The 23,038-nt window shown below is 46.2% G+C and overlaps 2 protein-coding genes across 3 annotated transcripts in view; both read right to left on the bottom strand.

Annotated features, from left to right (window-relative positions):
* The window catches only part of MARF1 (meiosis regulator and mRNA stability factor 1), a 539,974-nt gene that overhangs the window by 25,544 nt on the left and 491,392 nt on the right, over nucleotides 1–23,038 (bottom strand). The window lies entirely within an intron of this gene.
* VPS35L (VPS35 endosomal protein sorting factor like) overlaps nucleotides 1–23,038 on the bottom strand; it is a 132,955-nt gene that overhangs the window by 49,950 nt on the left and 59,967 nt on the right. For both annotated transcript variants that reach the window (XM_060260928.1, XM_060260927.1), the window contains exons 15-21: nucleotides 16,092–16,138; nucleotides 12,777–12,888; nucleotides 11,683–11,799; nucleotides 10,915–10,968; nucleotides 9,189–9,269; nucleotides 8,241–8,303; nucleotides 6,385–6,470 (exon numbers count right to left, since the gene is read on the bottom strand). In XM_060260928.1, the coding sequence (XP_060116911.1) occupies nucleotides 6,385–6,470; nucleotides 8,241–8,303; nucleotides 9,189–9,269; nucleotides 10,915–10,968; nucleotides 11,683–11,799; nucleotides 12,777–12,888; nucleotides 16,092–16,138 (560 nt within the window). The remainder of the gene's footprint in view (nucleotides 1–6,384; nucleotides 6,471–8,240; nucleotides 8,304–9,188; nucleotides 9,270–10,914; nucleotides 10,969–11,682; nucleotides 11,800–12,776; nucleotides 12,889–16,091; nucleotides 16,139–23,038) is intronic.

Below are 23,038 nucleotides of genomic sequence, written 5' to 3'. Positions count from 1 at the left end.
CAGTGGGAGGGCTTCTAGTGTCCTGGCCCCACTGATGGATCTCCTGATGGCACCTGGGATTTTTGGCCACTGTGTGACACAGAGTGTTGGACTGGATGGGCCATTTGCCTGATCCAACATGGCTTCTCTTATGTTCTTTCACTGGAGATGCTGGGGATTGAACCAGAGACCGTCTGCAAGCAAAGCAGATGCTCCACTACTGAGCTGTAGCCCCTCCCTAAAGCTGACCAAAAAAAGGGTATAAAGAGGAGGGAGCATGGGGGGAGGAGGGCAAGGTGAACTTGTACAGGGATAAGAGAGGGACATGGAAGGGATGAGAATGTATGAGCATATGGACATATGAAGCTGCCTTATATTGAATCAGACCCTGGATCCATCAAAGTCTGTATTGTCTACTCAGACTGGCAGCAGCTCTCCAGGGTCTCAAGCTGAGGTTTTTCATGTCTATTTGCCTGGACCCTTTTTAGTTGGAGATGCTGGGGATTGAACCTGGGATCTTCTGCTTACCAAGTAGATGCTCTAACACTAAGCCACCGTCCCTCTCCTAACACACACACACACATTAAAAAAAAAACCAATTCCACACAACATATGCACAGCTCATCCTAAACTCTTTTGTTTCCCCACCAATCCAGCACAAAACAATGGTTCCCAGCTCTCACACATGCTAAATAATGAAGCATGCACATTCCTAGGCAAGAGAATAAATTTTTTTTCATAAGAGTAAGACCTTTTATGAAAACCGGAGCCAGTTCCTACAATACTGGAATAGATGCTTTAATCAGGGTGTTTACATGCAAGTATTAACATTTCGAGGCAACTTTTATAATTTCCTTTTCAATAATTAAAATGTTTAATTGCCATTGAATGTTTAATGTCTAGTGTGATTAGTTTATTTAAAATATTTATCACCACCTGGTTGCCTGGACCCTTTTTTAGTGGAGATGCCGGGGATTGAACCTGGGACCTTCTGCTTCCCAAGCAGATGCTCTACCACTGAGCCACCGTCCCTCCCCAATGTAGGGCAGCAACAAGCAGACGTTGCCATACCTGGAGGTGCCCCACCGGGGAATCATTTGATTCACCAGCATCTATCTTTATGTAATAAGAAGACATGCAGGAAGGAGAAACAGCCACAGCAGGAAGAGGGCCTGCACTCTGGTACCCCACAGCCTTTCTGCAGATGTTTATGAAAACTGGGTCAAAGTCTCTTCATGATCAGGAGGCTTAGAAACCAGTTTACTGTCCCTAAATCTTCCACAGAATGCTGACTGCCTATCACACACGTACACCTGTACAAAGATCTGTTGGTCTGAAGCGACAGAATAAAGTTGGAGTTCAGCGGCAATGTTAAAACCAACGAAGTTATGAATGGCCTTAACTCTGTTGTTCCAAGCCAACCATCCCCAGGTTGGAAGGAGAAAGAATTGTGTGTGTGTGTGTGTTTAAAAAAACTTTCATGCTCTAAAGCAGTGGCTCCCAACATTTTTGGCACCAGGGACCAGTTTTGTGGAAGACAATTTTTGCACGAATCGGGAGGGGTGGGGTGGCACTGCAGTTTCTGCCCCCTGAGGCTGCCCCCCCACCCATGTCATGTCTCTGCCCCCCATAAATTGGGGGGGGGGGGAGAGACTGGGGCTGTTTCTGCCACCGCCCTGCTACGTGGCCAAGCAGAAGGTCAATCTGCCAACCCCTCCCATTTAAAGACCCCCACCGACCAACTGATTGGAAGGAGTCTATAAATGAGGGGTAGGCTAAGGTCACAGCAGCACTGCCCCTTCAGCCAGCCTGGGGTCTGGGCAGACGAAAGAGGCAGTGTGGCCCACTGCAAGGGGAGGCAGCTTTGGAGCAAGGCCACACTGCCTATTTTGTCCACCCGAGTCCCAGGCAGGCAGAAGGGGTGGCAGGGCTGCTCTGCCTCCCTGCCTTGGAGCGAGGCCACAAGGCCTCTTTTGTCTCCCCAGGTCCCAGGCGGGCAAGGGTGGTGTGGCGGCTCTGCCTTGTTTTGCGGCCCGGTTGCTAGCAGGCCATGGATTACTAGCCCGCGGTCCGGTGGTTGGGGACCCCTGCTCTAAAAAGAAAGGACACTGGATGGTCAGCTGACTTCATAAAAGGCCAAATCTCTGCTAGAGATCACTACAGAACCTGAATGAAGACAGGGTGGTGGCGATGGCAAATCAATTCTGCCTTTCTGTTAAGACAGGGGCCTCTTAGGCAAGGGACTTTGGTGAGATGCTGACCAACACAAGGCTAGTAGCAACTAGCACAAGTGTGGGTTTGCTCTGTGCTCTTCTGCCTAATCTCTATGGAAGAAAAGGACCACAGCAAAAACCTTATTGGACTATCACTATTTGGTGTATTTCTCTTTCAGCTGTACTGACATACTCAAATAGTGATATTGGCTGTTTATCTCATTACGTATACTAAACCCATCTTCCACTATATTTTAATGTATTTTTCTTCTAATGGCAAACTATGTTACATGCAGGTCCCAGATTCAGTGGGAGCTCACAGGAGCACAGCTCCTGAACCTTTCTGAGAGTTCCTCCTCCTCCTTCTGAGAGTTCCACCTCTTTGTCCATTGAAAAGGTAGGCGCAGCTGCATAACAATCCCTGGATGAGCTCCACCACCTGTTTTTCTAAAAAATGACCCCTTGTTACAAGTTAAAAGGTAAGTTAGTTAGATGAGAAAAACTTCTGAGAAAGTAATGCTCTCTTTTTGATCCAGGTTTATATAATAGAGTGATTGACAGTCATTTTCACATTTTGACATATTACTGTTTTATTGCTTTCGCATGCTCCTGCTACCCAGATCAAAGGTTTGCTCAATTTGTTAATTTCACTATTCTGTCACTGGATCTTAAACTTGTACCATTTTGCATTCTAAACCGCTGTCTACCAGCTATATATAGCCCTGCTCGCTGTATCTGATTCCTTGTCTGATGAAGTGTGCTTGGAGCACATGAAAGCTTACGTTCTAAATAAAACTTTGTTGGTCTTAAAGGTGAACTTGACTCCTACTTTGTTGGACTAAACCTGTGAGCCCAGCATCGCTGCTCTCAGGGCTAGCGTGTCAAAAAAGAAAACTCCTTCCTGAAACAGCAAGCCTGGAAGCTGGAGTATGAAGCCTTGTGTAAAGAATGAAAGCCAGTCAAAGACAGAAAGAAATAAGCCCTGGAAAGCTGAGTCCTGCCTCCCCCGCCCCCCCCCCCACAGCCTCTAGAAAACCAGAGAGCATGGAAATGTGACTGTCGGTCGATTAATTGATTAAATCTGGGTAAACCTTTGCAGCTGTATGCTTTTTTAAAAAAGGAATTTTGAAAAAAACCTCTTAAAGAAAAGGATGCTGCTACAAACATACACTTTTGGAAATGTGTTTGCAAACTGCAACCGGTATGGAATACGTCTGCTAGACTAATAAACAGGGTGACCTGCCCTGACCTTCTTGCTCCAGGTTTAATGCAATTACTCTGACCGGCTCCCACCTGTTTCAAGGCATGGGTTTCGCAGCAACACCAAAGAGCACTGCCCTTGCACTGCCAAGCATGCATCACCGGACTGCACTGCTTCCCCCCCCCCATGCGCCCCTGGCAGTAGGGACAGTTTGCCCAGCAGGCAGACCAGGCACAGATTAATGGGTTTACCTAATCAAAAAGGAAACCACAGAGTATGTGCGTCTGTGCATGCAAGCGAGCGTTACTCTAGCATTTTAATCTATGCTCATTCCGACACTCTGCATTTGAACCTGGACTCTTGTTGGTGGTCACCAAGTCAGTAAGCAAGGGCCCCAGCACCTCCTCCAAGGAACAAGCCACCCCTTGTCATTTGCTGTGCTTTTGTGCATTAAAAGGCTTTCTAGTAGTCCATCTTAAGTGTTCACCTCACAGTCACAGCTGGTTTTGAGCTCTAAACACCTAAACAGCTGGGGACCAGGACATGAGCCTGGCAAACAAGGAAGGCGACGGCACCAAAGTTGGAGAAATGAATCCTGAGAAAGTTTCATACCTCCATGAATGCTTTTCAGCCACCATGTGGAAACTATTCTGTTCTGAAGGGCTTACCTAACTGGTTTTTTGTGTCTGTAGAGTGATATAATACGACAGCATGGGGATGTGAAATGGTAAAGCACAGCCCGATCTTGTCAGATCTCAGAAGCTAAGCGAGGTCAGAAAGAGAACCAAGGAAGGCTTTGCAGAGGAAGGATGATGATTTTTTTACTTCTGATGAGTCATATATCTTCAGATGTATTAAACTGAGACTGTGGGAGCTGGAGGAAATGAAACTGCGTCCAACAGACCCTTATATTTGCGCCCCAGCTTCCTTAGGTCTTTATGCTTCCTGCAGCAAAATGCCCCATTATCAATCAGACTTAACCATTCCAAGTCATCGCAGGGCATTTATGTTGGCTAGACTAAATGCGTTTCCCTCCAAAGTTTTACAAGGGAGATATCATCGAGTCCCTTTAGGCGACAGACTCTGTTCCTGTGGAGCGAATATTCCTGACTCAATTCAGCATATATTGCTTGATTGTTCCTTTTATCATAATCTTTAAGGAGATTATGATAAAAGGAACAATCAAGCAATATAAGATTTTATCTTTAAGATTTATTTTGCAAGCTTGCTTTCCCCCCAGATTTGTCTATTCTGCCACCCTGTTGTTATTTATTGAACGATACTGAGGGGGGAGGTTAGCAAGGCTGTGGCAAAATTTTTGGCTGACATCCTTAAATCTAAATCTGACCATGTATGAATGCGTCGGTAAGCTCGGTTTCATTTTGATTTTATCACCAATGTTTAAATTTTTATATTCTGTGTATTTTTATTTGCAACTGTTATGCCATTAAAGGTTTTGGTATGGTATGGTATGGATAGACCACCTCTGCTCCTCACTTGTCTTGAAACCTCTCTGGGGCCACCAGAAGTCCGCTGAGACTTGAAGGCATTTCATACACATGTTTTACAGTGTCCTATTGTATTTATTTAGAAACTGTCTATGCCTATGCATTTAACAGTGCCTTTGTTGAAAGCTTTTGTTATTTTTGGATGTTATGATTTTATAATACACTTGCATAATGTTGTGTGCTGCCTCAAAGACCAAATAATATTGCAACAAACATAAATTAAATATGTTGCAGCAGATGTAATCTTAGAAGTTTGCATCCACTTTTCTTTCATGCACCCAGCTGCGCCTCTTCTAAAACTGCACTTGCTAGCTTTTGAAGATTTTACAGGCATTGGTGTAATTCTTTTTTAAAAATTAATAATCCAATTGTAACGAGGGGGCATTTCAAGCACAAAGTGCAATTAGTTAATCAAAACTACTGCTGAAACACCACAATTTTTATTTACCGTCCACTGCATCTCCAATCCATTCAGAAATTGGTCTTGCGTTAAGTGAGAATTTTATCATCCATCGCTCCTGAAATGTTGCACCAGTGGTACGATCAATGAACCGCAACACTGCGCTCTTTATAATGGAGCAGGGAAGTTGAGGGTTTCCCCCCCTCCCCTAGCTAACATTTCTGCTGATCATTTTCTCAAGATTCAACTGTCACCACTTAACATTTCTTGCTAAAAATAAATCACGGTTTTTAAAGCGTGTGCAACGCGAACCCTTCAATCTCAATCGCACAAGGTGATAAAGGAAATTAAATGCTTGAAAGGGTTTATTCAGCACTGAAAATGAAGCTATTCCGATCGTATGATTTCACTTTAATTAAGGAGCCACCGACTTTTCTCCCCTTCCACGGCAGAGTTTGTAACACTCCATATGGTCTTAATGTTTTTCTTTCTGTATTGCATTTGCTGCCAAAAAGCATATGGTTACTGAACCAACACAAGCTGTTGAGCAAAGAAACAGCATCTATCTAAGCAGGAGCTGTATTGAGGGCATCCATTTTAGGAACATGGGGTACAAAATCTAGACCTGCACAATTGCTCTCTCTCGCATAGACACACAAGGGAAACAAACAAGGCTTGGAACAGACAGCCTTCGCAGCTGGGGATAAATGATGCCATCGCCCTACCCAGGTGCCAAGTGGTCAGCTTTGCGGTGTGTGCGCGACTGGGACACACGACCTTGCATCTGCCAAGCTCCCCTTCAAGGTCTGTTTGCACACGGCTCAAGCGTATCGCTGGACAACATCCAACAGCTGCTAATTTATTTATACACAAGCTTGAACTAATACATAATAAGCTATTTATTCAAAATAACTGATCAATAGGAATTATAAATGCATTTTAATTCCCTTTTGTAGCTTAATCCTTTGTGAAGCAAAACCCCTTGATGAAATACAAACTGATTCGATCAGCCAGTGTTAGCAGCCTCTTGATAGATTGTCATGGCCCTCTAGAGCACACTTAATCAGAATACATTATACTTACTTAATAAATGCTTCCATGATGCATTTACAGACCTCCACTTTCACACTCTCCTTCTGGAACATATCCAGGAATGGTAAGAATTTCTCCTGAAAAGGGGGGGGGAATCAAGACAACCAAGTTAAGGGACATGAGCTCAAGCACATTTCTCTGCTTCATCTCTATTGCTTCTGAGCCTCACCTCCCCTGTATGGATGTGACCCCATTTCACAGCATATGAGTGTGAAAATTCTCATTATCGTTCAGTTCTGCAACGAAAACCAAGAATTTTCATTTTCACATCCTTTCACTTGGGCCATTTTTTCCTGTTAAGTTTATGCAATTCAATATTAATGTTACTTGTTTATTAACTGCATAACTATCGAGCAAAGAAAAGAGAAAGAACTGAAAATCCCAAACGAATCAGGAGCCCCAGCAATGGAAACAAGTAATAATAATAATAATAATAATAATAATAATAATAATAATAACAACATTTTATTTATATCCTGCCCTCCCCACCGAAGCAGGCTCAGGGCAGCTCACAACATATAACAAATACAAAATTACAATATAAAACATTATCTCAGTACAATATATATAATTTGCTAATTAAAACCATCAAAATTAAAACAAACATTTACAGGTGCTATGTTCTGTGTTCTCCTTGGTAGTTTATGATGACCCGATATAGTAGACTAAAATCCACATTAAGCGAAGGCCAGTTGAAAAAGGGTAGTCTTGCAGGCCCTATGGAATTGAGCAAGACTCCGCAGGGCCCGCACTTTATCTGGTAGTTGGTTCCACCAGTGTGGAGCTGCAACTGAAAAGGCCCTTTCTCACATACTCTTCAGAAAGAAAAAAGAAGGCTCGCGAAAACATTAAAAGCTGGGAATAAATGGGAAAAGGGTACACTCCCCATACTACAGAGCTCCTGTCTTGTGTTATACATCTCAGGATTAGGCCAGAGATGCTGGCCTACTCCCAGGGTCTATCTAGTTACGAAGTAAGAGCCCCATGGTGCAGACTGGTAAGCTGCAGTACTGCAGTCCTAAGCTCTGCTCATGACCTGAGTTCGATCCTGGCAGAAGCTGGGTTCAGGTAGCTGGCTCAAGGCTGACTCATACTGACCTTCCAAGATCAGTGAAATGAGGACCCAGCTTGCTGGGGAGCAAGTGTGGATGACTGGGGAAGGCAATGCCAAACCACCCTGTAAAAAGTCTGCCGTGAAAACACCGTGACATGACATCACCCCAGACTAGGAAATGACTGGTGCTTGCACCTTTTCATCTAGTCACAAATACAGGCAGAGGGCAAAGGAAGCCTATAGCTTGCTGGGGAGAATGTTCAGACTTCTGTCAACTAGATGGGTGGTCATTCTCAGAACTTTGTTCCTCTAGTTTCCAAGTGTGCTTAAATCTTTCTGGAATTATTTCTGTGAAAAATATTCTGTGCAAGCTGCAGGGTTCCCCAAAGCCCGGCCTACTGCAGGAGCAAATTCACCCGGACAAATTCTCACCTCCACCACTGAAGCCCTGATCTGGGTACCATCTTTTGGGGATACATGAACGAGCAGCCAAGGACTTGCCAAGAGCTGCCATGGTGCCGGGGGATACCCACTCCCATGAGGCTCGCGTCGCCATTTCATTGGCAGATGAAGACGGATCCTGCTGCTGTTGCTGCTTTGTGCCTGGTTTTTATTCTCAGCGGGTTGTTGCCTAGCATTGCAGTGCAATTCTGTGCAGAATTATTCCAGTTTAGGTACATTGAATCCAAACGGAGCAACTCAGCACAGGGTTGCACTCTAAACTGTGTTTTATCTTGTAATTCACTTTGTATTTCTTGTGTTTTTTTATTCCCAGAGCAATCCAGAAACTTACCAAAGAAAACAGGATGGAGAAGTCATGAAAATAGGTGATGACTTTCTCAATGATCGACTGAAGCTAAAAGCACGAAGTAAGATGATGAACCGGGGGAGGGGGAGAGAAAAAGAGAAGACAGACAGGTAATTTTTCTTTATGTTTATTCCAGTTCTTCCTTCCGTTTAAACCAATTGCTTCTTTCCATTCCTTGCTGGGCACAGCATTAACAACCACTTCCCTCTCTTTTAAAATTATTTGAAGGCTACCAATCCTGCAGCACCGACACCTGAACCATCCCAGTTCAAATCTTATAATATCACTACATGCTGCGCTCAATAAGAAAAGAAGATGAAGATATTGGATTTATATCCCGCCCTCCACTCCGAAGAGTCTCAGAGCAGCTCACAATCTCCTTTACCTTCCTCCCCCACAACAGACACCCTGTGAGGTGGGTGGGGCTGGAGAGGGCTCTCACAGCAGCTGCCCTTTCAAGGACAACCTCTGCCAGAGCTATGGCTGACCCAAGGCCATGCTAGCAGGTGCAAGTGGAGGAGTGGGGAATCAAACCCGGTTCTCCCAGATAAGAGGTCCGCACACTTAACCACTACACCAAAACCCGCCATCTGGATCCTGGCGAGTGAACCTGGAACTGTGCTACATATTTTAAATTGTCTGAACTGTTGAAATGTTTTAATGATTTTAATGTACCTTGATTTTAACACACTGTTATTTTAACCGTTGTTAGCCGCCCTGAGCCCATTAGGGGACGGCGGAGTATAAATGCAATAAAATAAATAAATAAAATAGATTTCCTCCAAGCCACCCATGATCTTCAAGAGTCACTGTACATTTCTGTTTAAGCAACATAAAAAGCCACCCATGAGTCATCGTACATTTCTGTTTAAACATTTTTGGTGGGTTTCAGGTTTTTGGTTTTTTTTTTTTTAAAAATACTCTTCTGTTCACCTGAGGGTAGGCTTCTTCAAACGCTCGGTCTGGAGTCATGTGTTTGATGACATCTGCTAAAACAGTATTGACCTCACGCTTCTGTGGAGTGCAAAGGCAGTCTGTCACAAGGCAGCAACGAAACAGCATGGCTAAATCCATGATCAAAACCATACAGCAGGACACCTACAAAGCTCAGCTGGCCCTATCAGCTGCACAGCCAGGCTCAGAATGGCTCCTTTAGGAACATGGAAAGAGTCTTCCCTCTCTAGGCTCCTGGAGCTCACAGTGAATTAAGATAAAACAAAACAAAGAGTTCTATGGCAGCCTAAAAATTACTTGTTTCTGGATCACATGATTACGCCAACTGAAAATTCATTACGTAAGTCACTAGTTGAAAACTTAATTCCTAAGCAAGAAAAATGCTGAATATTGAACACAAACAATATTTACCACAAGCCATTGCGCACCACAGAGATATATTTATGTACTTCATTTATACTCTGTCTTTCTCCCCAGGGAGGACCCAAACTAGCTTGCATCATTCTCTTCTCCTCTATTTTATCCAAACAACAACCCTGTGAGGCATGTTAGATTGACTCTAAGGAATCCTGTTGGTCTCTAGGGAATTACTGAAACTTTGGTACTTGGGGGGAGAAAACAGTGAGAGGGCTTTTAGTGTCCCGGCCTCACTAGTGGACCTCCTGATGGCACCTGTGGTTTTTTGGCCATTGTGTGACACAGAATGTTGAACTGGATGGGCCATTGGCCTGATCCAACATGGCGTCTCTTATGTTCTTATGCACTGGACTTAAATCAAATTTTTCTACTGCACCAACATGGTTACCCTCTGAAACTATGTTCCTGGGGGAAAAGGCAACTTTGGAGGGTGGACTCTATGGTATTATACTCCGTGGAGGTCCCTGCACTAATAGCTCAAGGTCTGCTCGAGAATGACAGATAATGGGAAAGGGAGAATGCTGTTCACGCATGGAATGCATGTGACTGACCCAAGGCTGCCCAGTGGGCTTCCATGGCAAAGCAGAGATCTGAACTTGGGTCTCTGGAAGATCCTAGAAAGACACTCTAAACACCATACCGTGGTGGCTGGTGGAGTGGAGGTTAGCAGTACTTCTCAGTCCCTAATTGGAGTCTCAGAAAGGATAGACCTGGATAAGGCAATGCTATTGTTTTAGGAGCCCTGTGACACAGAGTGGTAAAGCTGCAGTACCACAGTCCAAGCTCTCTGCTCACAACCTGAGTTCGATCCCGGTGGAAGCTGAGTTCAGATAGCCGGCTCCAGGTTGACTCAGCCTTCCATCCTTCCGAGGTCGGTCAAATGAGTACCCAGCTTGCTGGGGGGAAAGTGTAGATGACTGGGGAAGGCAATGGCAAGCCACCCTGTAAAAAGTCTGCTGTGAAAACGTTGTGATGCGACGTCACCCCAGAGTCGGAAATGCCTGGTGCATGCAGAGGGGACTACCTTTACCTTTATTGTTTTAGAAGAATTTAATGCCACAGTTTCCCACTGCCTCTTTAAGTAGCACACGCGTACTCACCCCAAAAGCCATGTAACAGTGTATCACATGAACAAGATCCAAGGAGATTCTAAAATGCTGAAGCATGCAAAACTGCATGTATTTTTATTGTATAGTATTATTAACTATCATAAACTACGGTTGATGTACAAAGTTGTCTGGAGCTGGGTGGGGTGGAAATGAATGGGGTAAAAGCAGTCTTCACATACCGTGAAATGTCTACAGGTATATTCTACCCAGATTTCTGCACAGTTGATATAATCCTGAAAGACAAATGTGTCGAAGTTATATTTAAAGTGTATCCCTTAAGGGGAAAAAAGGTGCATTAAGCCTTCCCTGCAATCCCCACCCTCCACTATTAAATCCTCTGTTATTTGTTGTTCAAAATATTCATACCACACCTTTCCTCCAATGAAGGGCCCAAGGCAGCTTACTACAATCATGCACGGCATATGACAAAACAGATTTTAAACATCTAACAGTTTAAACTATATAAACGATCAAGCCAATACCAAGAACATGCCCCCCCAAGCCCTCATTTTCAAAGGATCAGTATATCAGCCCTTGTGACAATACCCAATGCCAAAAGCTCTCTGGTAGAAACCTGCCTTACAGAGCCTTCTGAAGGTCAAAAAGGTGGAACCCATCTCACCTGTTCTGGGAAGCCATTCCCAGAGGGTTACAGTTACACCTATCTTACCATCCTTTACGATAACATGGTAAACAGTATGGGATTAGAACATTTATGCTGAAGTTAGATCCGAAAGGCCTGTTTGTGGCATTCTGATATATTTGAAATGATCTCTTAAGTGGGTATGCTTTTTTATCCAGTGCATTTTAAAATCTTGGTATAAAGTAACAGCAAATTCCTTGGCCAAAGTGAGCTAGGTAATACTCCCAAAGAGAGAACATTTAGAACTTGCATGGCGTCAAAGAATTTGTGGCTGCATTTAGGCCTTATCCTACCAACAGCTCACCTGTGGATTCTTTAACTTTGTGATAACCTTCCAGGCTTCATTTAAGATCTGAAGTCGATCGCCTTCTGGGGGGTCAGCTAGGGCCAAGTTCTGCCCCAGAGACCGAAAGAGAAGATGCTGTGGAAATATCAGATAGTCCATTTAAAACTGCATCGTTCAGCTAGCTAAAATTAACCCACTGTTGTTATCATACTGTGGAACAAAGGAACACCCAGAAACACTCCTGAATGCCTGAACTACATAGCATTCCTCTGCTAGAAGAACACAAAAAGAGAACAAGCATCGTATCAATCTCTTAAGACATTAGAGCACCACACATTAGTATGGGGTCTGCTCTGCAGTGGATACCAACTGTTTCACGGATCAGTGATTTTTTTTTTATGCTGGTGTAATGTGGGACTCTCTCTCACAAATATTCCACCATCTCACTCCATCCATACAATCTCATATGAAAGAAAAGTTTGTTCTGACTCTGAAATTTACTACTTCTACATTTCTGAAATTACACCACTGTCAATTCTAGGGCTTTTCAACCATACTACACCTCCCAACTTTTGCGATTTGTTGAATATTAACACCCAGTTTGAAACAAGTTTTCTGATTTTGTAATGATCTGGTTGGCCCTAAGCAAGTCTGCCTCCACCAAGACCCAGCTGGCAGATTCAAATCGTAGATTTGTTTGCATGAGAGCAGGCAATCCCTTCGGGTCTCTGAGCCCAAGTCCATTTAGGGCTTTAAAGGCTGAGGTTTGAACTGGTCCCACAAACAAGCTGGAGCCAAACACTGGCATTTGGGATGCCATTCTCCAGTTAACCTTCTGGCTATTGCATTTTATACCAAGTTATGTTTCCAGGCCAGAACAGAATGCTTCATTGAGCATGATGCAATAACCTAACCTGGACTAAGGTACATTTTCAACAGGATTTAGGACCAAAGTATAAAAACAAGAAGGTGCAAGGCATGATGCACATAAGCAGAAATTACTTTCAAACAAAAATACATATATTCTTTTTTATCTTTTGTGAAGTATACTGGTATAAAGCACGGAACTGAATTACTAAACCATGGCATTGCCCACTAAACCATGAAGTTACCTTGGGAAACCCAGATTCCTCACACTCCTTAATCATGGCAATAAAATCCATAGACCTCGTGGCAATAAATTCGGCTCTGAAGGCAGACATGACTGAATTCAAGAGCAAGGCACTGGAAAGGAACATCATCCAGATCAGTATAAGATTAACAAAAAAAAAAACCACCACACAGAATCAAGTTTCATTTTTGTCTTTTATGGTAAAATTCCTCACCTTTCCATCAATGTCATTAAAGGTGAGGTGACCCACAAAGCTACAAGCACAGGGGAGGGACAGTGGCTCAGTGGCAGAGCATCTGCTTGGTAAGCAGAAGGTCCCAGGTTCAATCCCTGGCATCTCCAACTAAAAAAGCGTCCAGGCAAGTAGGCATGAAAGACCTCAACTTGAGACCCTGGAGAGCCAAGGGATGGTGGCTCAGTGGGTAGAGCATCTGCGTGGTAAGCAGAAGGTCCCAGTTTCAATCCCCGGCATCTCCAACTAAAAAGGGTCCAGGCAAGAGGCATGAAAGACCTCAGCTTGAGACCCTGGAGAGCAGTTGCCAGTCAGGGGAGGGACGATGGCTCAGTGGGTAGAGCATCTGCTTGGTAAGCAGAAGGTCCCCGTTTCAATCCCTGGCATCTCCAGGGTCCAGGCAAAGTGGCGTGAAAAACTTCAGCTTGAGACCCTGGAGAGCTGCTGCTAGTCTGAGTAGACAATACTGACTCTGATGGACCGAGACTTGGTCTGATTCAGTATTAAGCAGCTTCATATGTTCATATGCTCATATGTTCACAGTTAATACAATAGCTTTGCATCAGAGTGTGGGGGGGGGGGGAACCAAGGCTTGGATGAGCCCAAGACGTTTAATTTCATCTTTGAAGCTCTGCTAAAGGACAGGGGAGAGGGAGATTGGCAAGAACATTACATAGTCATCACATAGGTTTGCTGCTGCTTTTGCCTTGATTCAGACATAACATGGAGTCATGAGTTATTTTGTGAGAGCAGGATTTGGCTAGAAGATGCATGCTCAAATCCCAGTTTAACTCAACGAATGCTAGTTTTGTCAGCCAGGGAGTCTGCTAATGGAGTGTTTAAGTGTGGTACCAAAAGCAAGGCCGGATGTCTGCACTGGTACATCGTGCAAAACAACGCTGTAGAATTAACTGTGGTTAAATAGACCAATTTGCAAAACAGATTCTGGTTGGATGTACAAACCACAGTCATACTGAAGAAGATATTGGATTTATATCCCGCCCTCCACTCCAAAGAGTCTCAGAGCGGCTCACAATCTCCTTTACCTTCCTCCGCCACAACAGACACCCTGTGAGGTGGGTGGGGCTGAGAGGGCTCTCGCAGCAGCTGCCCTTTCAAGGACAACCTCTGCCAGAGCTATGGCTGACCCAAGGCCATGCCAGCAGGTGCAAGCGAAGAAGGGGGGAATCAAACCCAGTATTCCCAGATAAGAGTCCGCACACTTGACCACTACACCAAACTGTCAGCCTCATCTACCTTGCAAGGTGGTTGTGAGGGAAATTATCTAAGCTGCTTTCTGTCACCATGATATAAGAAAAAGCCATGATATAAATGAATATAAAGGTAAACGCAAGCACCAGTCATTTCTGACTCTGGGGTGATGTTGCATCATGACGTTTTTCACGACAGATTTTTAACGGGGTGGTTTGCCATTGCCTTCCCCAGTCATCTATGCTTTCCCCCAGCAAGCTGGGGACTCATTTTACCGACCTCGGAAGGATGAATATAATATACAATAAAATAAATACCTTTGCCACAGTTTAGTGGAGTGGCCCATGTTTGGACAATCATGCTACCTAATGTTTCAATCTGCATTTTTTGTGTGTGTGTCATCTGAACCGAGCCACTGTCTCCTTAGGGTCAGTTTACATCTTTTGCATCAGTTTGAGATCTCAATAGAAGGTATTACATGGATTTCATTCTTGCCCGTAGGGGAGACCCAGAGGAGCAAGCTTCTGTATGATCCACCAGTAATGGTAGGAATTACGTACCGAAGACATACACACATCCCATGACACAAGTTTATGTAGTTCGCTGAAGAAGCATAACTTTCCCACCATTGGTCTGGCCCAGGGGTGGGGAACAGTGGCTCTCCAGATGTTTTTTGCCTACAACTCCGATCAGCCCCAGCCAGCATGGCCAATGGCTGGGGCTGATGGGAGTTGTAGGCAAAAAACATCTGGAGAGCCACTGCTCCCCACCCCTGGTCTGACCAGAAGAAGTCTGGCTCTCAACTATTGTCCCACCCCTCCTACTTAATTATCTAAGCCCACTTCCACACATAGGGCATTAGCGCTGCTCTGGGTTAGTTAAAGCAAAAAGACACTCTGGGTCAGTTTTTTTTTTTTTTAAAGCTAAAGTTGGGCTTTCTTCCAGTCTCACTTCCACTCCTCCCCCCCAACCTTTTCTATGGGCGCATGCATGAAATTAAGCAAATTCAACATTAGCAGAGAAAAGTAACATTTTGAAACACCCAGAAATCCCACAACTCCAATGGAAGTACACAGGCACACATGAATACGTGCCGGTAGTTTCAGGAGCCTAGCCGTGTTGGTCTGAAGCAGCAGAACAAAGTTTGAGTCCGGTGGCATCTTTAAGACCCACAACCCCCACCCCCCCAAAATCAATTCATTCTGACCAGGATTTTAGGGTTTTGGCAGAACAGGGAGTTGGACTAGATGACCCTGGAGGTCCCTTCCAACTGTATGATTCTATGAAATCTGCCTTGGTGACAGAGAACAATATGTATGTTTTCAAATCCTTCATTGAAAACATAAACCCAAGCTTGGAGCCAAACTGAAGCAAAACGAGGCCTATAGTTTAATCCTCTTTTTGAGAGCAGCATTTTCTCCAACGAGCATCACTCCACATGACCCAAAGGGTCTAATGCTGCAACAAAGTTTTCCCTGCATTTATTTATTTAGAGAAGTTTTATGCTGCGTCTTCAGTGGTGACTCCAATGACGGGGTTGTGGCTCAGTGGCAGAGCATCTGCTTGGCATGCAGACGGCCCCAGGCTCAATCCCCGACATCTCCAGTTAAAAGGACCGGGCAGCAGGTGATGGGAAAGACCTCTCCCTGAGACCCCAGAGAGCTGCTGCCAGTCTGAGTAGACAAGACTGACATTGGTGGGCCCACAATCTGACCCACTGTAAAGTAACTTCATTTAGGGATGGGGCTGTGGCTCAATGTCTGATGCTGTGAGGGGAGAGATGATGGCCCCTCAACTGTGCCTGGAGTACTGCCCCTTCCATAAAACAAGTGTGGATCTAAGAGGCTGGAGCTCCGCAAACTTGGTACGTACTTGTTGCCTAGCTTCTTGCACCTTTCCATCATCTCAGTCAGCAGAGCCTATAAAAGAAAGCATCAAGAGAACGAGAATAAGACACCCAACTTAAACAAAAGAAAACAACCACTCTCTAGCAAAGAGGCCAGCAATCTGTAGCAAATATGCCAAATGGTGGCATGCCAGACCTTTTCCCTTCCCCTGCAGGCCCACTTCTCCACCAAAGGTGAGGGATGCTGGCAGTGACACCAGTGCTCAGCTTGTTGTCTGACCAAGTACAAGTTTTACCCCATCCCCCTTTCGTTTGCCTGAGCACCAACACCTTTACAGAGAGACCTGCTTAACCCACTTCTGTGCAATATCAATTGCAGCAAAATGTACTGTTTCCTTGCGCCGTCAAACATCAGAGAAACGATGCACTCCAGCAACATTTCCTTTTGAGGAGACTCTTGCTTCATATTCAGAAGCAAACTGACTAAGAGATGTCGAACATCAAAGCATTTCAAATATATGTAAAATGTTTAGAATAATTAAATTGAATAAATAAATAAAGACACAAACTGGGAGGAGGGCTAACAAGAGTGAGCAAAGGAATGCCAAACAAAACAAAACAGCAGAATAAAGCAAGAGTCAAGTAGCACCTTTAAGACCAACAAAGTTTTATTCAGACTTCACCTGCTGGCAGAAGCCAATGACAGAGGGACAGGAGAACGATTAAGGCAGACGGCATCACTGCTGGGCAGCAGATTGCATTTGGCTTTACTTATGAGTCAGTGATGTAACTGATGTAACTAACACGAATTTGAGCAGACTTCGGAGGATGGTGGAAGACAGGAGGGCCTGGCGTGACTTTGTCCATGGGGTCGCAAAGAGTCGGACTCGACTGTGCGACTGAACAACAACAAAATGAGCCAGTGTGCTAGTCTAGGACTGGAAATACCCAGATTCATTCTTTCATTCTCTCTCTCTCTCACACACACACACCTCTCCTTTCACCAGAAGCTGACTCAGAGACCCTGGCCAGTCACTCTCAGCCCAATATCCTTCCTGGGGCTGTTGCAATGATAAAATGGCAAAGAGGAGAACCATATACAATACCTCTGAATTCCTACTAAAAAAAGTGGGGGGTGAGGAAGATTATTCAGAAATTTGGTTCTGAGGAAGCAGAACGCTCACTGAGGAGGCACTCCCGTTCAAAAGGTCCAGTCAGTTGCGGCCATTTGGAGGTTCATCGGTTGGTCACCCCATAGGGTTGCCAATCCCCTGTTGCGGGCAGGGGATCCTGTCAGAACTTGTAACTTTCCTATGTGCTGTTAGCCTATGTGACTCCATATTGTAACCAGCCTATGTGACTCCGTATTGTAACCAGGCACTAACCCCTGCAACCTTGCTTCAGCAACTAACAAACATTTCTGTGCATTTCAAACAAACTGTGATCACTGAAGGGTGACAGATAGCCTCTGATCAGGTGGCTCTTTGAAGCTGGGCCATCAGGCTCTCTCTCAGCAGGACTCCATCCTCCCTTACTGATAACAGACCCTGAGAAACAGACAGTTGTCTCTGGCCGTGTGAAAGATCGTTTTATTGTTGTCACCATACCCACATATAATGTAACCAATGCTAACTTTTGATATCAGTGTTATCCTGTACCTTCAGCTCTGTAGTTCTCAATAAACGCCTATACTTTTGCAACAAAGTCTTGGGCCTCGTTTGGAGTTCTTCCAGTTCTGACATTATAACACTGATCCCTTTATTCTGGGACTTATCCGAACTGGCAACCTGGCTGGATGGCAGCAAAGGCTCCAGACAACGGAGAGCCCAGTACCCCGTTGGAAGACAGACCGTTAGAGCCCAGGGTGAATGCGGTGAGACGCAAAATCAGAGACCCGGCGCACTTCTCCACGAACGTCTTCCCCTCGCGGAGCTGGAGCCCGCGAAAGTCCACCACGCTAATGGACGCAGCGGACGAGAGATACCGGGCGCTCGCCACCGGCACGGGTGGAGACGATTGGGACGGCGACAGAGAGGAGGGCCGCGGCCCCGGGAGCGGGGACCCCGCGCAAGTACTCCGCAACGAGCTGTTCCAGTGGGTGAGAGAGATACACGACCAGGTGCACGAGACCCGCATCCAGATGGCGGAAGAAATGCAGCTACAACTAGGCGCGATCTGCGACCAGATCCGCGCCCTGCAAGGAGCCGTACCGGCGGGGCCAGCCGGGCCCCCCGGTGGAGGACCTGTCCCGGCCGGCCCTGCAGCTCCAGTTGACGGGGGGCCCGGCCAACCAGCAGCACCCCCCGACGGGGGAGGAGGCGGCCCGGTCGGACCGGCCGCGCCCGCACCCCAGGCCCCAGCTGCCCCCGCAGCCCCGATCCCACCGCAGCTACCCCCTTTGAGCCGGGAGGCGATGTGGTCCACAATACCGGGGCAGGAGCTTCCGAAGGCAAAGCTCTACTCGATGGGCTGGGCGGAGAAAGCAGAGACAAAAACTTGAAACGGGGTTTCATCCGGCCAGCTACCGCCCCCCATGCCGACCCCGTGCTGTTTCGAAAGAAGAAGGATGGTAGTTTGAGACTTTGCACAGATTTTCGCGGGATAAACGGGATCTCCATGTCCAATGCCTACCCGATCCCGCTGATAAAAGACCTGCTAAGCACGGTGGCGGAGGGAAAAGTGTTTACAAAACTCGACCTCCGCGATGCGTACTTCTGGGTCCGGATCAAGGAGGGGGACGAGTGGAAAACGGCATTCAACACGCCGATGGGACAGTTCGAGTACCTGGTGATGCCGTTCGGGCTGCAAGGGGCGCCAGGAGTGTTTATGAACTTTATCAACGAAGTACTGCGGGAATACTTGTATATGGGGGTGGTGGTGTACCTGGATGACATCATTATTTATTCTAAGGACCTCGAATCGCATGTACCGTTGGTCAGAAAAGTGTTAACTACCTTGTACCAGAACAAACTGTATGCCAAACTGACTAAGTGCGAGTTCCACAAGTCGAAACTGGATTACCTAGGGTTCAGAGTATCGGGGGAGGGATTAGCAATGGACCCCGTGAAAATACAAGCCGTACTAGATTGGGAACCGCCCCGAACCCGACGGCAGCTACAATCTTTCCTCGGGTTCGCAAATTTTTACCGCGGGTTCATCAAAGGGTTCGCCCAGGTCATGTTACCCCTCACTGAGCTCCTCAAAACCAAAGGGAAAGGGGAGGAGGCTAGAAAACCGGGGGCGCGCCTCACCTGGTCCCCCGAGTGCCAGCGCGCCTTTGACGAACTGAAAAGGTTGTTCACTAGTGAACCAGTGCTGGCCCACCCCAATGAGCTAAAACCGTTCGTAGTGCAATGCGACGCCTCCGACGTCGCGGTGGGGGCAATATTAATGCAACGGGACGACGAGGGGGGGCTCCGACCTTGTACGTACATTTCCCACAAGTTCTCAAATGAGCAGAGGAACTGGTCTGTGTGGGATAAAGAGGCTTTTGCGGTCACGTTCGCCTTCAAAACCTGGCGGTCGTGGCTGGAAGGAGCCCGAGTCCCGTTCGAAATCTGGACGGACCACAAAAACCTAGAGGCACTAACCGGCCGACGTAAACTAACCGCCAAACAAATAAGATGGGCGGGGTTTTTCGCCAAATTTGACTTTGTGCTAAAGCACATCCCCGGCACCAAGAATTTTTTGGCTGACGCGCTCTCGCGCATGCCCCAACACGACAGCCAGAGGGAGGAAGTGATAGACTCTCTTGTTCCACCTACCCAACTGGCGGGAGGGGTCACCACCAGATCAGGGAAAAGGACAGGGACCCCAGAACCGAGAGAAAAAGAACGCTTTGTGACCAAAACGGAGGCGGAGGGGGGGGAACGGCCCGAAGGAGTGGAGAAGGGAGAAGGGGGGCTCTGGTACCACAACGGGAAGATCTACGTACCCAAAAGCCTGCGAAAGGAGGTGCTAGAGCAGTGCCACTCAGGCCGCCTAGCGGGGCACTTTGGTTATGTAAAAACGCTAAACTTGATCACCAGGCAGTTTTGGTGGCCCCAACTGAAAAGAGATGTGTCGGAGTTTGTAGGCTCCTGCCCGACATGTATCATGGCCAAGCGAACGGGGGGGAAACCGCCGGGCCACCTGGTCCCCTTACCAACTACGACCCGGCCGTGGGCGGTGGTTTCGATGGACTTTATAGTTGAGCTACCCCCCTCGCAAGGGAAAACAGTGATACTGGTGGTGGTGGACACTTTTTCTAAACAAGCTCACTTCATTCCGTGCAAACAACTCCCCACCGCCAAGAAATTAGCCCACCTATTCTTCAATCACGTGGTACGCCTCCACTCGTTCCCGGATAAGGTCATTAGCGACCGCGGGCCACAATTCGTCGCCAACTTCTGGCGGGAGTTTTGTAAGATCACGGGGATAGAGCAGGGACTCCGCTCAGCCTACCATCCCCAGACGGACGGGCAGACGGAGAGGGTGAACGGGCTTCTCGAACAATATCTCAGGTGCTACGTCAACTTTCAGCAGTCAAACTGGGTGGAGCTCATAGCTTTTGCCGAGTATGGGTATAACAATAGCCTGCATAGCTCCATGAAAACTTCCCCCTTCCAGATAGTAAATGGCTATGAGGGCAAGCCGTTCCCCCATCTCCCCCTACCCGCGGGGGAGCCCAAACAAACTTCTTGTCAACAATAGTGGGAAGGGGTTCGGCAAGGGTGGGAAGTGATCCAAGAGAACCTGAAGAGGGCCAAGGAGGAATACAAATGGCAATTTGACAAAAAGCACTCCCCCCAGTGGGAGTTTAAAGAAGGGGAAAAAGTCTTTCTGTCAACCAAGAACCTCCCCTTGCTGCAAGCTTGTTGCAAGCTGGCCTACAAATACTTAGGCCCATTTACAATAAAGCGAGTGATTAACAGCATGACGGTGGAACTGGAACTGCCAAAATTGTTGAGTAAGATCCACCCTGTTTTTCATTGCAGCCTTCTTCGCAAAGATCCTGGGGCTACATCCTGGCACCCCCGCCCTCCCGAGCCACCTCCTACGCGAGTGAAGGGCCAGAGTCATCATGAGGTCCAGTAGATTCTGGACTCCAGGGTCCAACGGGGGGTCCTGTACTACTTAATCCGCTGGAAGTACTTTCCCCCAAGCTGTGACGAGTGGGTCAAAGCTAGCGATGTGTCTGCGCCACAATTGCTTAAGAAATTCCACCTACTGTACCCACACAAGCCCAGGGCGAGAGCTTGGGGGGGCAGTATGTCAGAACTTGTAACTTTCCTATGTGCTGTTAGCCTATGTGACTCCATATTGTAACCAGGCACTAACCCCTGCAACCTTGCTTCAGCAACTAACGAACATTTCTGTGCATTTCAAACAAATTGTGATCACTGAAGGGTGACAGATAGCCTCTGGTCAACATCTGCAGGTGGCTCTTTGAAGCTGGGCCGTCAGGCTCTCTCTCAGCAGGACTCCATCCTCCCTTACTGATAACAGACCCTGAGAAACAGACAGTTGTCTCTGGCCGTGTGAAAGATCGTTTTATTGTTGTCACCATACCCACATATAATGTAACCAATGCTAACTTTCGATATCAGTGTTATCCTGTACCTTCAGCTTTGTAGTTCTCAATAAACGCCTATACTTTTGCAACAAAGTCTTGGGCCTCGTTTGGAGTTCTTCCAGTTCTGACAGATCCCCCAGTTTGGAGGGCCTCCCCCTGATTCAGGGTTTTCAAAAAGTGGGGTGGGGGGAAAGAAATGTCTGTTGGGCACTCCATTATTCCCTATGGAGACCAATCGCCATAGAGTATAAGGAAGAATTGATTTGTGGGTATCTGGGGCTTGGGGAGCTGTTTTTTGAGGTAGAAGCACCAAATTTTCAGCATGGCATCTGGTGCCTCTCCTCACCCCCATCCCCCAAGTTGCAAAAAATTCTGTGAGTCCCAAATAAGGTACCCCTATCCTCCGTTATTTCCAATGGAAGGAAGGCATTTAAAGGGAGTGTGGCCCCTTTAAATGTGACGACCGGAACTCACTTCAGAGTTTAGTCATGCTTGTCACAATTTTGCTCCTGGCTCCACCCCCAAATTCCCCAGATAGTTCCTGAGTCGAACCTGGCAACCCTACCCACCCCAGTCAGGAGCGAGCAGTCAGTAAGATCAAGAGCTGCCCACGGCCCTGCCCCACCCACAGCAATGGCCTGCCTGGGGAGGTTAAGAAGGTTCTCCACACTTCCCTCCTTTTGCAGAATGTGGAAAACGGAATTGTTCAGGAGGGCGATTTTATAATGTAAGAAAACCTTTACTACATTTGTTTACTGCACACTTTATTGTTTTCTAACATTGTGTTCCAGCTTTATCACACTATTTATTGTATGTAAGACACTACTTTTATTGCATAGTTCATGTATTATCATTTCATGTTGTATATATTATACAGTTGTTTTTATATGCAACTCTGCTGTAATGCATTTTATAGCGTGGTTTATAGCATGGTTTATGATGCTATTTGTTATGTTCTCCAATCTTGTAATCCATGTATTATACTGTTTTTGAATTGCGTGATCTACCTGGAGTTCCAACAAGAAAAATGGAGTACATACCAAGCAAGCAAATAAACAAACAAAGCTAAATAACGTTTTGTTGCAAAGGCAGGAGGTGCAGTTCTGGCAAACATCCAATTGGCTTTCAACACAACGCCTTAAAAAACAAACACACACAGAGGCAAAAGTGAGGATTGAAAAAGATTTCAGATTTCCACAGGGAAGCATTTTATAGGCTGTCCTCCCCCCACCCAACAAATACACTATACTGGTATGTGTTAATGTCTTGTTAGAAATTAAATTTTTGCTTCTAACTTTTAAGAGGAGTTTGTATCATTATGCTGACTGAGTTTAAAAATAAAAAGGAAGTGCAACTTGCATGACCAAGGTGAGAAAACAACCTGGAGAACAGAACTGTGAGATTCCAAAGCAGGATAAC

The sequence above is a fragment of the Heteronotia binoei genome, chromosome 20 (assembly GCF_032191835.1).
Source record: "Heteronotia binoei isolate CCM8104 ecotype False Entrance Well chromosome 20, APGP_CSIRO_Hbin_v1, whole genome shotgun sequence".
NCBI classification, from domain to species: domain Eukaryota; kingdom Metazoa; phylum Chordata; class Lepidosauria; order Squamata; family Gekkonidae; genus Heteronotia; species Heteronotia binoei.
This window is presented reverse-complemented; position numbering and strand designations above follow the sequence as displayed.